The following is a 15,461-nucleotide window of genomic DNA, read 5'->3' as shown; positions in this document are numbered from 1 at the left end:
TTTTTCAACTCCCAGTTGATGGGTGTATCCTCATGAGTCACTCCTTCTATTCTGTCGAGGAGTTCCTTGAAAAATTAAGCTGATTCTTATTGTACTGATAGCGTGTACTTAAACTTATGGACTGACATTTTTTCAGGTTCATGAACATTTATTTTTATCTGTTATTACTTTTATGTAATAATTTCATGTACTGACACGTTCCATGACCTTGGAGGTTTGCTCCTCAATTTGGTCCTACAGAACTTGATGTGTAAATAAAAATAAAATAAATCTGGGAGTACTCCAGCTCACTAATCCAGACAAATGAGGCAGGCTGATAATCAAATTGTATTCAGTAATGGGGCTCAAGGAGTCATAATTTAGAATGTGTTTGTAGTGATGAAGAGGAAGGAGAGGGCATTTGAAAAGTATCCCCGTTATATATTCATAAAAGATTAGAAGTGTTTTCTGATAGCTTAAAGTGTAGTAAGCATTTATGAAATTGTTTCTTGTTGGTTGAAACTTCTTAGGAAGTAAAAAAAATTACATAACTCCAACTCAAGCAAAGGTGTGTTCACATGCCATGTTATTATGGAGATATACCTCTCAGAACTCAAACAAGTATGGGCATAACATGTGGTAGTTAATATGGACTAAAGAACACAAAGGTATATTGGAGAAATTTGTTATGACCTTCAGTTCTCCAATGCTGCCTGAACACATTATGGCAGAGGCCTTAAGTGCCTAACCCTATCCAGTGCTACAAATGCCAGCCAACAGGCCATACAATGTTGGGTTCTGGACGTGAAGTGACCTATGGGAAGTGTGGAAAGGCAACCCATAAATGTGGGACTTATTGCATGTCTCCATCTATATGCATTAACAGTTCTGGGAGCCATCAAATCTGGAGACAAGACTGCCCTGTTTTTCCTGAGGAACACAAATTCTGTGAAATGAAAGTGAACAAGTGGATCTATGCAGAAGCCAAAAAAGAATATAAGGTGACAAAACCACCTGTATCTGCCACTTTGTATGCTTTCGTGGTGCAGAAACCTGTTCCCAAGGTGGATACCTAAGACACAACCAATGTCCAGCACACCATTATCCACCACAAGCACCTGTACTTATCAAAGCAAAGTGAGTAAAGACCTGAGACCAGCAACATTTTCACAGTGAGCATCAAGAAAGGACCCCAGAGTGCATTTCAGTACCCCCTTTCCCCATCATCCTTGAAAGGAAAGAGAGCAGGGAAAGAATCACGACATTTGGGTCAAAAGCTGTCCCGGGCACCATCAGATACAACTCTGGCATATCTGACTTACAAGGAGGACATCATAGATTTTGACACCTTGTCACCAGACTCAGGAAGCCCCTCCGATCTCCTTCACCTCATCACCCATGCACAAGGACAGAGGTAAATCAAAACCACACAACTGAAATGTCATATGTATCCAAAAATGTGTCAAAGAAACAGACATAAACAAACACCTATGTCACAACATACCACAATATATATAGATAATACATAAAAAGATAATATCCAGATAAGGTTTACAAAATGAAGGAGTGAAAGTATCCATATATCATTAATAATATAAAACCTTGACAGTAGAGCATATACAGGCAATATACTATAGACAAGCACCTATTTTATATGACACCAAAAATTTATGTAAATATATATTTACATGTGACACAGTAAATACAAAACAGTTAAGGTAGGAAACATCAAGACAGTAATGAAGGCAAACAACATGTTTTACGTATCCAATGAATGTGTTGAAGAAACAGATATAGACAAACAAGTTTGTTGTAATATACCAACATCCCTGGATGTTCACACACAAGTTGATTCTGATTGCTTTAGATGTTGCTAACATTTTGCTGACTACATATTGACGTGTAACTCCACATGGGAATATTTTATTTGTTTCTCGTTACATACATGAATATTCTTTTTATGCAAAATATTTTGTACTTGGCTGTTAATGTGATCTTTTTATGCTGCTCTACACTCCTGTGTTTTACTTTTGTGTAATATTTTAGATATCGTATGACACAGATGTTTGCTTGTATTACCTCCTGGTTTTTAAATTTATTGTGTGACATACAGATTAATATTCTTTGACCTATCACCTGTTCTTAATTCGATTCATTGATGTGTTATATTATTGTTTGCTACAACACATTGTTGGAGTTATGTTATAGTAGTGTCTGAATCTTTACCTGGCCACATAGGTCTGATTTATGACATTGGTATTTGTTTTTACAAGACTACCTCATCACTTGATGGCATTAGCTATATTAGTTTCTGGTTCCTTACATATATTCCATATATTTCTGATATTGTACAAGATATATATTTGTCTTTAGTATATTCCCTGATGGTGTCCTATTGTAATTTTATCATATGATACAAGGATACATTCACCCTTAAATTTTGTCCACCTTGTCAGGAAATTACCCATTTGATGTATTACATATATATTTCTTGATATAAATGGCAGTTATTTTTCTGGTTCTTCAACGCATTTGTTGGACACATAAGACATGTTGCTTGCCTTCATTACTGTCTTGATGTTTCCTGCATTCTACATCTACATCTACACCTACATGGATACTCTGCAAATCACATTTAAGTGCCTGGCAGAGGGTTCATTGAACCACCTTCACAATTCTCTATTATTCCAATCTTGTATAGTGCGCGGAAAGAATGAACACTTATATCTTTCTGTATGAGCTCTGATTTCCCTTATTTTATCTTGGTCATCGTTCCTCCATATGTAGGTCGGTGTCAACAAAATATTTTCGCATTCGGAGGAGAAAGTTGGTGATTGGAATTTCGTGAGAAGATTCCATCGCAACGAAAAACGCCTTTCTTTTAATGATGTCCAGCCCAAATCCTGAATCATTTCTGCGACACTCTCCCATATTTCGCGATAATACAAAACGTGCTTCCTTTCTTTGAACTTTTTCAATGTACTCCGTCAGTCCTATCTGGTAAGGATCCCACACCGCACAGCAGTATTCTAAGAGAGGACAGACAAGCGTATTGTAGGCAGTCTCCTTAGTAGATCTGTTACATTTTCTAAGTGTCCTGCCAATGAAACACAGTCTTTGGTTAGCCTTCCCCCAACATTTTCTGTCTGTTCCTTCCAATTTAAGTTGTTCGTAATTGCAATACCTAGGTATTTAGTTGACTTTACGGCTTTTAGATTAGGCTGATTTATTGTGTAACCGAAGTTTAACGAGTTCCTTTTAGCACTCATGTGGATGACCTCACACTTTTAGTTATTTAGGGTTAACTGCCACTTTTCGCACCATTCAGATATCTTTTCTAAATCGTTTTGCAGTTTGTTTTGGTCTTCTGATGACTTTATTAGTCAATAAACGACAGCGTCATCTGCAAACAACCGAAGACATCTGCTCAGATTGTCTCCAAAATCATTAATATAGATAAGGAACAGCAAAGGGCCTATAACAGTACCTTGGGGAACGCCAGAAATCACTTCTGTTTTACTCGATGACTTTCCATCAATTACTACGAACTGTGACCTCTCTGACAGGAAATCACAAATTCAGTCACATAACTGAGACGATATTCCATAAGCGTGCAATTTCACTATGAGCCACTTGTGTGGTACAGTGTCAAAAACCTTCCGGAAATCCAGAAATACGGAATCGATCTGAAATCCCTTGTCAGTAGCACTCAACACTTCATGTGAATAAAGAGCTAGTTGTGTTTCACAGGAACGATGTTTTCTAAACCCATGTTGACTGTGTGTCAATAGACACTTTCTTGTATTTATTGTGTGACATGTAGTTATATATTTATGTAAATTTGCGGTATAATACAAAATAGGTGTTTGTTTATAGTATTTTCCCATATATGTTCAGTTGTAACAGTTTTATATTATTACATAATAGATGTATAGATTCGTGTTGTCATCTTGTGCATCGTACATGGAATTATCTTTTGGCATATTATTTATATATTTCTCAGTATGTGGCACTGTAGGTGTTTGTTTATATTTGGTTCCGTGACACATTTTTGTTTGCGTACAACATAACTGTTTTCCCTCATTACAGTGTTGATGTTTTCTACCTCAACATTTTTTTATTCACTTTTGTTTTGACCACTTGTCCTTTATAGGAATCACTGATGATAGTTGACTCTATCCTCTGACTTGTCTCTTGCAAGGACTAGTTGTCACATAAGTGTACATTTTTTTGCATCACTTGCTTTCTGATTTCACTGAAAACATCTTTTCATGTATCTATAATACTCTACAGAAATTTCCGTACAATTTTGTAGGCGTACTTCAGGAATCTGAAGTCTATTGTGTCACCTAACTACACACCTATTTACCCATAGACTATCCTCTTAATGATGGTATTTTGCTTGTGTCTATCTCTCATGTTATACTTTAAAACTGTGTGCATAGCTGTAATTTGTTATGGTGTGTTATATTAGTTTTACATTTTAGTTTTTCCTAGGTACGAGAAACCTAAAGGTATCTGAGATCAGTGTATGTTCCTGACCTCCAATAACTAGATTAGTTTTTACTGTTGTATGACCTTATACTTTTATATGTTTCTCACAGTTAATATTCATAAAATTTCATAACTGCTGTCGTTTTACATTTGAATGGTTCACTAACACTGATGTAGCATCCAGTTCAGTTTGCCTGTTGGCAAATATTTAGTGTAAATTCCCTTAGACATTATTGATTCTCAGATGTTATACTGTCCGTTTACTAGTATGTTTGTTAATCTAAGTATGTAGGTATTGTTGTTTTTTTACACAGGGCCCTGACGATGGTTTTAATCGAACACCAAGACTGGTTGTATAATTAAATTAAATTCAAAAGAAATGGGTGCAGGTGTTTTAAGTTTCATGTCATATTGAACAGCTGAAGTCTTTGTAACCGTTTAACACAAGGATGGACATACGAACACTACTCTGTCTGGATCCATCTGCGTGATCGAGCAGATCTCGAAAGGAAACCACTTACAAGGGAACCTCCCCATCGCACCCCCCTCAGATTTAGTTATAAGTTGGCACAGTGGATAGGCCTTGAAAAGCTGATCACAGTTCAATCGAGAAAACAGGAAGAAGTTGTGTGGAACTATGAAAAAAATAAGCAAAATATACAGAGTAGTCCATGTGCAAGATATACAACATCAAGAAGGATAATATTAGCTCGAGAGCGCCGTGGTCCTGTGGTTAGCGTGAGCAGCTGCGGAACGAGAGGTCCTTGGTTCAAGTCTTCGCTTGAGTGAAATTTTTTATTTCTTTATTTTCGCAAAGTTATGATCTGTCCATCCGTTCATTGACGTCTCTGTTCACTGTAATAAGTTTAGTGTCCGTGTTTTGCGACCGCACCGCAAAATCGTGCGATTAGTAACGACAGGACATGCCTCTCCAATGGGAACCGAAAACATTTGATCGCAAGGTCATAGGTCAACCGATTCCTCCATAGTAAAATACCTCTGATATATTCTATACGACACTGTAGATGGCATGTGCGTCACATGACAGGAATATGTTGTCGACCCACCTAACTTATACACTTGGCGAATGGGTAAAAAGATTCTTCTACCTTGCCCGATTTAGGTTTTCTTGTGGATGTGATAATCACTCCCAAGAAGTGGTGAAAACATAAGACTTTGTCACATAAACTGAAAATAAAAAATTAAACTTTTCACTTGAGGGAAGACTTGAACCAAGACCCCTCGTTCCACAGCTGCTCGCGCTAACCATGAAATCATGGCGTCCGGAACTAATGTTATTCAAGAAGTTGCTTATCTTGCACATGGACTACTCAGTTTGTATATTTTGCTTATTTTTTTCATAGTTCCACACAACTTCTTCCTGTTTTCTTGACTGATCTGTGTTCAGTTTTTCAAGGCCTATCCACTGTGCCAACTTATCACTAAATCTGAGCGGGGTGCGATGGGGAGGTTCCCTTGTTAGATGGCTGTTCAGAAAGGATAACTGGATGCTTTACAGGCGGTCAGGTGTTTTTGAGAATTGTGACGGTGTCCAGGACTGGGTGGATCACATTATAGCTGTGATCCATCATGCTACTCATGCATCCATCCTGAAGTCCATGGTAATACGTAGGAGACAGCCTGTCATCTTGTGAAATGGTGAGTGTCTTTTTGCAATCAGGGACAGGAGGACAGCTATAAGAAGATTCAAATTGGTGCCCTACATAAATGAATATTGCAACCTCCAAATGGTGCTGGCTAAGGTGAGGAGAATAATTCAGGAGAGTAAACATCGGTCTTAGCAAGAGTTCCTGAACTCCGTCAATAGATCCACATCTGCAGTTAAAGTATTCTCCGAATCTCAAGGTGCAACTTCTGACCACCAGTAGCAGCTGTAAGAGAGAGTGATGCCTCCTAACATCACCGAGAGACACTACTCAGGCAGTGCCTCAGTTTGATAAGTAATTATCAGGAGACACAGGAGAGTATTTGTTTTGATTTCTATTCCAACAATGTTGAGGAATACAACCAGCCTTTCTCCCTGTAGGAGTTGGATTCTGCTTCTGCTCTTTAATGAAATTCGGATGATAGAAGACTTTCCAAACTCATGGAAAGAAACTATTTTAATCCTGATTTTAAAATTGAGGGGGGATCAGACTAATCCTGGTAGTTATTATAGCATTAGTCTCACGAGCTGCATCTGAAAGACACAGGAGAGGTGTGGAAACAGGTGCTTGGAGTGTGTTCTTGAAACCAGGTCACTACACCCAGTGCAGGCTCGGGTGTCTCTCTGCACTTGATAACCTGACCCTGCTCGAAGCAATAATTCAACAAGGTTTCTTCTGTAAGTGACACTTTACCAGTGTCTTCCTCATTTTGGAAAAGGCCTACAGTACTACCTGGAGGTGTAATATCTTGTTGGATCTCTATCAGTGGGACATGGATTTCTACCTACTTTCATACAGTCCTTCCACATGTCATTAGGACAGGGCTCCCAGAGCAGTTTTCAGAATTGTTTGCTGCCATGAAGGCACTGGAGCAGATAAGATGGTGTCATGGCAAAAAATTCCTCATATGCTCAGATTCCCACAGGGCCCTTCTTGCTATTGGTCAGATGTTCACAGTAGGTCGTATGGTGCAAGAAGTGCAGACACTCTTCTTTTCTTGCAAAGGCAGGCCAAAGAAATAATTTCCTGCGGGATTCCAGGGCACACAGGGATCCGGGAAAAACAAACTCACTGATGCAGCTCCCAAGGAGGCTTGCTCCCCTGCAGATTCTGCTTGGTGTTCAGTCTCCCTGCACACTGTTACCTCATTTTTTCCCAAGAAGACCATGTGTTGGTGAGAAGCTCAGTGACTAGAAGTGAGGAATAATAAGCTATGTTCCATAAAACCTAGAGTGTGATCATGACTTACCTCCTCCTGACCACAATGAGCTGACTTCCCTTGCATGGTTTAGTGTGGGACACTGCCCTTTAACACATGTTTTCTCTTATGTTGCAAGGAGCTACCACTGTTTCACAGATGTGGGACACAGCCTTCAATAAGATATATTTTAACTGAGTATGTTTTACTCGATGACCTGGGGGTGAATCTGGATCTCCCACAGGACCTGGCTGCTATTTTAACTGATGATGAAGTGAGCGTAGTTCATGTTTTAAGATTTTGTGTGATGTCTGGAATTCTTCTCAAAATATTGTGTGTGAGATGTTAATGTGTCACGGGATGTCTCGGTCAACCATTAGTTCTAAGTAGTCATCCAGCCACAGTCACCTGTCCCACCTATCTATACTGGTATTTCGTACTTGAGTTTATCTGGTTATTCTGCCATGTTTCGTCTGACTTCTGTCAAGGGCTTTTCTGATGCTCGCCTTATTGGGGTTGTCTTTCCAATTATTGTGTGTGAATGCAATTTTAGATTCTCACTATTCTCATCTTTATATCATTCGTGTAAGGGCACTAATGACCTTGCTGTGTAGTGCCCTCACCTACAATACATCATCATCATCATCATCATCATCATCGAAGACATGAACAGAGTTCTTTCATTGACTCTCAACCATCCCCGCCCCATTACTAGCTGGATCCCTTTTCATCATTGTTGATGCCACATCCATGTATACCACCAACTCCCAAGCCCATGGCCTTACAAATACTGAATACCGTCCCTCATTCCATATATGTCTTAACAAATTACATCAACAATATCATGAAAAGGATGGATTGCTACTCAATGTAAATATGACACCTCAAGTTGCAGACAGGCACAATGAAAAATCTATTACATATTGAGCTTTCAGCCAAAGCCTTGTTCAGAAAGGAAAACACACACACACACACACACACACACACACACACACACACACACACACAAGCAAGCACACTGTCTGTCCGCACCAACCAGAATGTAACTGTATAATGTCAAACGATTGCAGCAGTCTGGACTGGGGCAGGGAAGGGAGAGGGATAGAAGAGTAATGGTGGTGGGAGAAAAGTCAGCACTGCCTGGCGGATTGTGCAGGGAGTAGATGGTAGCAGGACAAGGCTGCCAAGTGCAGCATCAGGAGATGCTGAGGTGAGAGGAGGGGGGCAGGGGAGTGGAAAAAGAGAGGAGCAGAGAAAGGTAAAATACCAGCAGACGTGTAGGTGGAGAGCGGTACACAATGAGGTTGAGGGGAAGTGAATTGGGAGAAGGTGATAGGACAGAGGGGGCGGAAACTGTTGAGTAAAGGGTGTGAGGACAGTAAGTTACCATAAGTTAAGGCTGGGATGTGTTTTAAGGATAAGTCCCATCTGTGCAGTTCAGAAAAGCTGGTGGTGGAGGGGGGATGCAGATGGCCTGCATTATGAAGCAGCCATTGAAATCAAGAATGTTATATTCAGCTGCATGTTGTGACACAGTGTGGTTCACTTTGCCCTTGGTCACAGTATGGCTGTGGCCATTTATCCTGGTAGACAGCTGGTTGGTAGTCATACCAGCACAAAAAGCTATGCAATGATTGCAGCACAGCTGGTATATGACATCATTGCTGTCACAGGTGGCCCAGCTTGTGATGGGGTAGGATAAGCCTGTGGCAGGACTGTAATATGATGTGATGGGTGAGTGGATCAGTTGGGTCTTGCACCTTGCCACAGGGATATGATCCCTGTGGCAAGGAGTTGGGATTGGAAGTGCCACAGGTGTGGACTAGGACGTTGTGGAGGTGTGGTGGGCGAGAGAACACCACTTTAGAAGGGGTTGGGAGGATCTTAGGCAGGATGTCCCTCATTTCAGGGCAGATGATAGGTAATCAAAGACCTGATGAAGGATGTGGTTCAGTTGTTCAAGTCTCGGATGGTATTGGGTGAAGCAGGCGGCACTTCCTTGTAGCTGGTTCATGGGGTGGGAGGATTGAGGGTGTGTAGGGATAAGGGACAGGAAATCTGTTACATATTTACACATAACAACATGTACAAACTAATGTGTGGTATGGCTATGGGCACCTGCATGGCACACTCCTATGCCAACCTGTTTATGTGCCATGTGGAGGAAAATTTCCTAATCACCCAAACTCCTAAACCTCTAAGCTGGTTCAGTTTCATTAATGATATCTTCATGATCTTGACCCAAATTCAAGACATCCTACCTTCATCCCTCCACAGTGTCAACATCTTTTCTCCTATCCACTTCACTTGGTCTTTCCTCAGCTAAATATGCCACCTTCCTGGTAGCTGACCGTCACTTATCTGATGAGTCCATCAAAACCTCTATCCATATTACACCCACTAACAATCAATAGTATCTCCATTTTAATAGCAACCATTACTTCTACACTAAAAAGTTTTCCCTATATTGTCTCGCCACCCATGGATGGTGCATTGGCAGTGCTGCATAATCATTAGTCAGTATGCTGAATGTCTTAATAAGCCTTCACAGATAGGCATTACACATCTCCCTCCATATCTAATCTGCAGACAGGTTTATTTTGCCATATTCATGCATGCCCCTAATCCTCCAACCTTCCCCAGGAACCTGTGGCAATGGCACACCCCCATCCTTGTTCAATATCGTACCAGACTGGAACAGTTGAATGATATCCTTTGACTTCTCATCATCATGTCTGGAAATGAGGAATGTCCTACCCATAATCTTTCCCACCTCCTCATAGTCCAGCACATCCTGCTCTAGTTCTCTCACAGATCTATCCTACCCTGACAGAGGTAGGGCCACCTATGAAAGCAGTTATATAATGTACCAGCTCTGCTGTAAATTCTGCACAGAATTTTAAATGGGTATGGCCAGCAACCAGATGTCCATCTGAATGAATGGCCACTACCTGACTGTAGCTAAGAGTAGAATTGTCCGCCCAATGCAGAACACACTGCCAAGCACATCATGCTCAATTTCAACAGCTGCTTTACAAACCATGCCATATGGATCCTTGTCCCCGACACCATCTTCTCTGAACTACGAAGATGAGAATTGTCCTCACAACATATCCTTTGATCCTTTAATTGTGGTGGTCCCGATCTCCTCTAGCTCCTGTCCTATGCTCACCTCCACTCCTGATACGTAACCCTTCTGCTGTCTCCCTGCGCCCATACCCTTGTCTCTGAAGTAGCCCTGTTTCTCTTTTCTGTCTCCCCGTTTTCAAACTATTCTTTCATGGCATTGTTCACTGTATGAACTACTGTCACAGCCAGAGTGAGCTCACTGGTGCTGCACCACCAATGTGTGGACCTGTTGTCTCCACTCCCCAGCCTTTAGCCACCCTTCTCTAAATCTCCCTCCCACTCCCTTCTTTCTCTCTCTTCTTGCCCACTCACTTTACACAACCACTCGTTACAGTCAAGCACCAGTCCCATAGGTAGTGAACAGTAGGGACAATGTAGCCATACAGGTGTGTGTGTGTGTGTGTGTGTGTGTGTGTGTGTGTGTGTGTGTGTGTGTGTCTGCTTCTCCACAGTTCTCAAGAAGGATTCGTCCAAAATCGAGCAAAGACCACAGTCTTGTGTACATGTCTACCAACAACTCAGTGCCTCAACTATTCAGTAAGTTGTTATCTTAACTTATTAAATTACTGATGAGTATAACATCCTGAAAATTTGTTGCAGACATCAGTGACAAGACCAAAACCCACAAAAAATTGTACACGGAAGAAGAAAGAGGAGCACAGCAAACTAGTAGGAAGAGTGTCAGAGAAGAATCATGTGCGTACTCCTTTCAATATGGACAATGTCACAACAGTAATTGAAACAATATCTTCAGCTAAAAGTGAGGTAATTGTTGCTTGTCCGGTTACTTCTCACTAAAACTAAAAGTGTTGATTATATCAAGCATCAGATGCAATTGTCTGACTTTGTCCCATCAACATTCAGTCTTCTTCCATGCAGCTGTTCCTAAACAGAACAATCACACATACACATAGGCAGTGCCTGTGCTACTGTGAGACCTATCTGGCAGACCCACATCATGGTGTGCCAGTTGTAGTGAACATAAGTCAGAGTGCATTACCTGTGAGCTGGCACTAGATAAACTTTGTTCACCTCAATACTTACTGTTTCTTCATCTCTGGAAACAGCTATGCCAAACAGAAGTCAATTCCCCGTGAACAGCGGACCTTTACGTAGTGGGTGTGGCTTGTGTGTATCTACAAAAAAGACTGTAGTAGTACTGTAGATGCAACCACATCAGAGTTGTATCTTCCTAGACGCCAGACTAACATGGTTTTTGAAGAAGGGCAGCAGTCTTTTCAGTAACTACTGGCACAAGAGTCTGTTGGGGACTACCCATGAAGATGTTGTCACTGGGAAAAACAAATTTCGCATTCTATGCCTCAGAGCATAGAATATTAATCTTGTTGGAGGGTTACAGAGCTTGAAAAGAGAAACGAATAGCTTCAAGATTAGATATCTTAGGATTACTAGCATGCAGTGGCTGCTACAACAGCATTTCTGATATGATGAGTACAGGACTATCAACAAATAGTAAATTAGGAATAATGCTGAAGTAAGTGCAAAAAAGAATAAGAAAACAGGAATGCAGGTAAAACTACTACAAAGATCAAAACACTGTGTTTACACTGCACACAGGGACGGGCAGGTATGAAATGTACTAGACTGGCCCATGGCTAGCCGGCACAAGTTGCCATTCAAGGTGCTTCTCACTGCGCGCCCGGCAAGGAAGAGGGAAACGAGAGAAGGGAATCAACTTCATTGATTTTCATGTTTAAAAAATTCTTGATGGTATGTAGGAGTGTGCCACATTGTTTTATGAACTTATCTTTTCCTTAAAAGCTTCACTTTCCTTGCGAAAAAAGAAAACACCTATTTTTCATTTTGCATGATTTTTTGGTTCTGTAATGTTTCTAATTCGATTTTGAAGGATGTATACAGTAAAAAAATCTAAAGTATCAACATTGTAGTGTAGCATCTTAGCTTCTTAATTAATCATTTATCTTTCCATAATTTGTAACTGACATTGTAAAATGATGTTATTTATCAAGCACATTCACTTGATTTACAAATCTTGTATTGAAAAGTCTGGTAACATGTAGCTAGCTGTTCAACATGTTTCAACCATACAATACTGTGAGGGAAATATAGCTGAAAGTACAAAAGAATTTTTTGAAATGGTAGCAGCACCGATCTCTGGTTCCTTTAACAATTAAATGCGAGTTATTGAGTAGCGTCAATGCCGCAATCGCAAAATGACAGATTTCAGGTTGAACATAGTGTCAAACTCTGCAGAATTGAAAACCAAATTACTTGCAATCAATGCAGATACAGTATCAGATGCTCATGTCATTTCAATTATCCATGTTCAGAAATATCCAAATATACACCAATTTTTCCCTTGGTGCCAACCAATTACATTGGACAATCATCTGCCATGGTTTTACAATAGGTCACACTTTACATCAGGGCTGGCCAAGGTGTGCCAAACTTCTTGTGTGCAGCATGTGTCGGCCATGGGTGGCAGGCTGAGGCCAGGCCTGTTACTTGGTTTTGCTCAGTCCTCCTTGGAAGTACCTAGAACACTGTGACATTTGATTTAGCATTGTGGTGCAGCATTTTGTGCTCGGCACAACTCTCTGAGTTCGACAGAATCATCTATTAACGCTGTTTACCCTTCACTGTTCGCTCACAGTATGAAGGTTGTTCACAGGTCCAGTGGCTGTTTGCACAAAAAAAAAGGCAGTCTAGTGATCTGTTGTCACAATCCTTTAAAATGAATGGGAATGATGGAAGAGAGGGTTGAGAATTCTCAGGTCACATAAGCGACGGGTACTGCTTATTTGCTATGAAAAAAACATTGTAGTACCATGCAGAAAGAGTTTATAAACTTTCAGTTAACAGTGAAAGAGCAAAAAATTACAATTATTGATGGACAGGATTCATTGTTCTGTATGTCAAGTAGCACTTTGTGCTAATTTTGTAGGCGTGGCGCACATAGAGATATTGGTGGTATGAATAGTAAAATTTCTGAAGTCGCACGCGTTAATTCATTTCCAGTTGCAACAGTTTTCACTGGAAAAGAAGAGTGAGTGTGGAGACTTCATCTATTACTGCAAAGTATTGTGTTAAGTCAAGGGGCACATCTCCAGATTTTTCAATTAAATCTCGCTATTGTTGAATCTATGAAGGAAAAAGCAGTGCAGGAACAAAAATTAGAACACACGAAATGGATTGCAGACTTCACATTTTAAGTGGACTTGACTGCACATTGCCCACAGTGTGGCTTTCCAGGATAATGTCTTTCTGATTTGATGGGCATGCCCTTAAAAAGAAAATCACATTGTAGAAGGGACACATTCTGGCAAAAACAATCCAGTTCCCTAAACGCACTGGCATTAAAAATAGAGCATTGAAGAATTAATTGTGGCATTGCAAGAAGTACAATGATACTCTTATAAAGTTTTTGACGACCTGTCAAGCTTACATCTGTTTTCAAGCTGTTTTTGAGACCATTTGTGTTTCAGTTGAAAGTGCCCCTGTGCATGTGCAGATGTAACTGATTGACTTGCAAGGTAATACTAGTTTTAATTACAAATCTTTTTGCTTTAAAACTGTCCAGTACACCTGCATTGCTTTTCTTAGGTAGATTTTCCAAGTATCTATAATGAGGTTGCAAAAGTGCTACAATAGTCTGGTCAACAAATTTGTGTGGAAGACCTTTTTTCAATTATGAAACTAAATGAGTCAATTATGTGGCAACCTGAGAGCAAAACTTTGTGAAATTGTTTGTGTCTATACATATGCTGATAGTTTGTGTCATATAAAACTTTTGTTATGTTGTCAATATGCTACAAAAAATTAATTAATACTGAAAACCTGTTTTGATTGTGATCTGTGTTGTTGAAAAATGTGAAATGTAAGACCAAGTAATATAGAGTAAGAATGTACTGCCATTTAAATGCAATGTGTTTACTGTTTTCCCCTCTTTATGCTCAGACAGTCTGGCATGGTACTGGGGTAGTGTGAAGTGAGGCTGAGTGCTTTGGCACTCGGTGCTGGGCATGGCCCGTGAGCTGAAATCTTGCCCATCTCTGCTTTAGATTATTAAAGGCAAACAATTATTTGTTGTCCACGTGCTATAATTAGTAGATGGTACATTGCATATTTGGAATTAGAAGAGAAGAATAAATTAATCTTAAGATGATGCTTTGCTGTGGATGGACTACAATAAAAGCTTGCAACATTCCATGTAATTGCTTTCTAGTTGGAGCTAAAAAACAGCAGATGCCAAAGAATAGAAATACATGTCAAATCTTTCTACTTCTAAGGTGATTAATACATAACATGTTCCGTTTTGGAATATTCTCTTTCATATTTTTAGAGACTGTAGTACCACAAGTTATAAATAATAATGTGCTTTAAATTGATCCTGTCCACACTTTCAAAGAATGCTGCATAAATCATAGGAATAATATTTCTCTAGGAAATTAAAACGAGGAAAACAAGGGCAAATGGAACTGTGTTTCAGTGGACTTGCTGGATCTTATCTTGCCAAATTTTTAAATTCTCATCTCTACCTTCTGTGTCTAAAGAGTTTCCATTGGCAACTTGTTTAACACCACATGGTCTTGGGGATTGGTTAATAATGTATATTCTATCAGGACCAATGTAGATTTGTTCCACAGAGACTATATGTCCTAAAAATATCATTCAGGTGCAGGCAAAAACAACCTTTTGGGGGTTTACTGTGAGGCCTGCCTTCTGTAACTGTTCAGACAATTCCTTTAGGTGCAATCATTGTTCTTAATTGGAACAACTGTTTATTAATTAGTCATCTAAATAATGGTAAATGAATTTAAACGATGCATCAAAAAATACTGCATCAGTTAAATGTGACAAAACTGCAGCATCTGTTGCTATCCCAAAAGGAACCCAGTTAAATTAAAACAAAATTCCAATCAGTAGCAGATATGGTGACAGGCTGACCACCTCTCTCTAAAGCTGTTTGGTTATAAGCCTGATTAAAGTCTAAGGTAGTAAATGCAAGTGCT

General features: G+C 39.9%; 1 protein-coding gene across 11 annotated transcripts in view; it reads left to right on the top strand.

The window, feature by feature from the left end:
- LOC126241561 (uncharacterized) overlaps window positions 1-15,461 on the top strand; it is a 296,723-nt gene that overhangs the window by 56,560 nt on the left and 224,702 nt on the right. For 9 of the 11 annotated variants that reach the window (XM_049948016.1, XM_049948017.1, XM_049948018.1 and 6 more), the window contains exon 6: window positions 11,068-11,232. The exons of 1 other annotated variant lie outside the window; for it this stretch is intronic. In XM_049948016.1, coding sequence (XP_049803973.1) covers window positions 11,068-11,232 — 165 coding nt within the window. The remainder of the gene's footprint in view (window positions 1-11,067; window positions 11,233-15,461) is intronic. One more of the 11 variants, XM_049948023.1, reaches the window with a different exon arrangement.

This window comes from Schistocerca nitens, chromosome 1, assembly GCF_023898315.1.
Source record: "Schistocerca nitens isolate TAMUIC-IGC-003100 chromosome 1, iqSchNite1.1, whole genome shotgun sequence".
In the NCBI taxonomy this organism is placed as follows: Eukaryota; Metazoa; Arthropoda; class Insecta; order Orthoptera; family Acrididae; genus Schistocerca; species Schistocerca nitens.
This window is presented reverse-complemented; position numbering and strand designations above follow the sequence as displayed.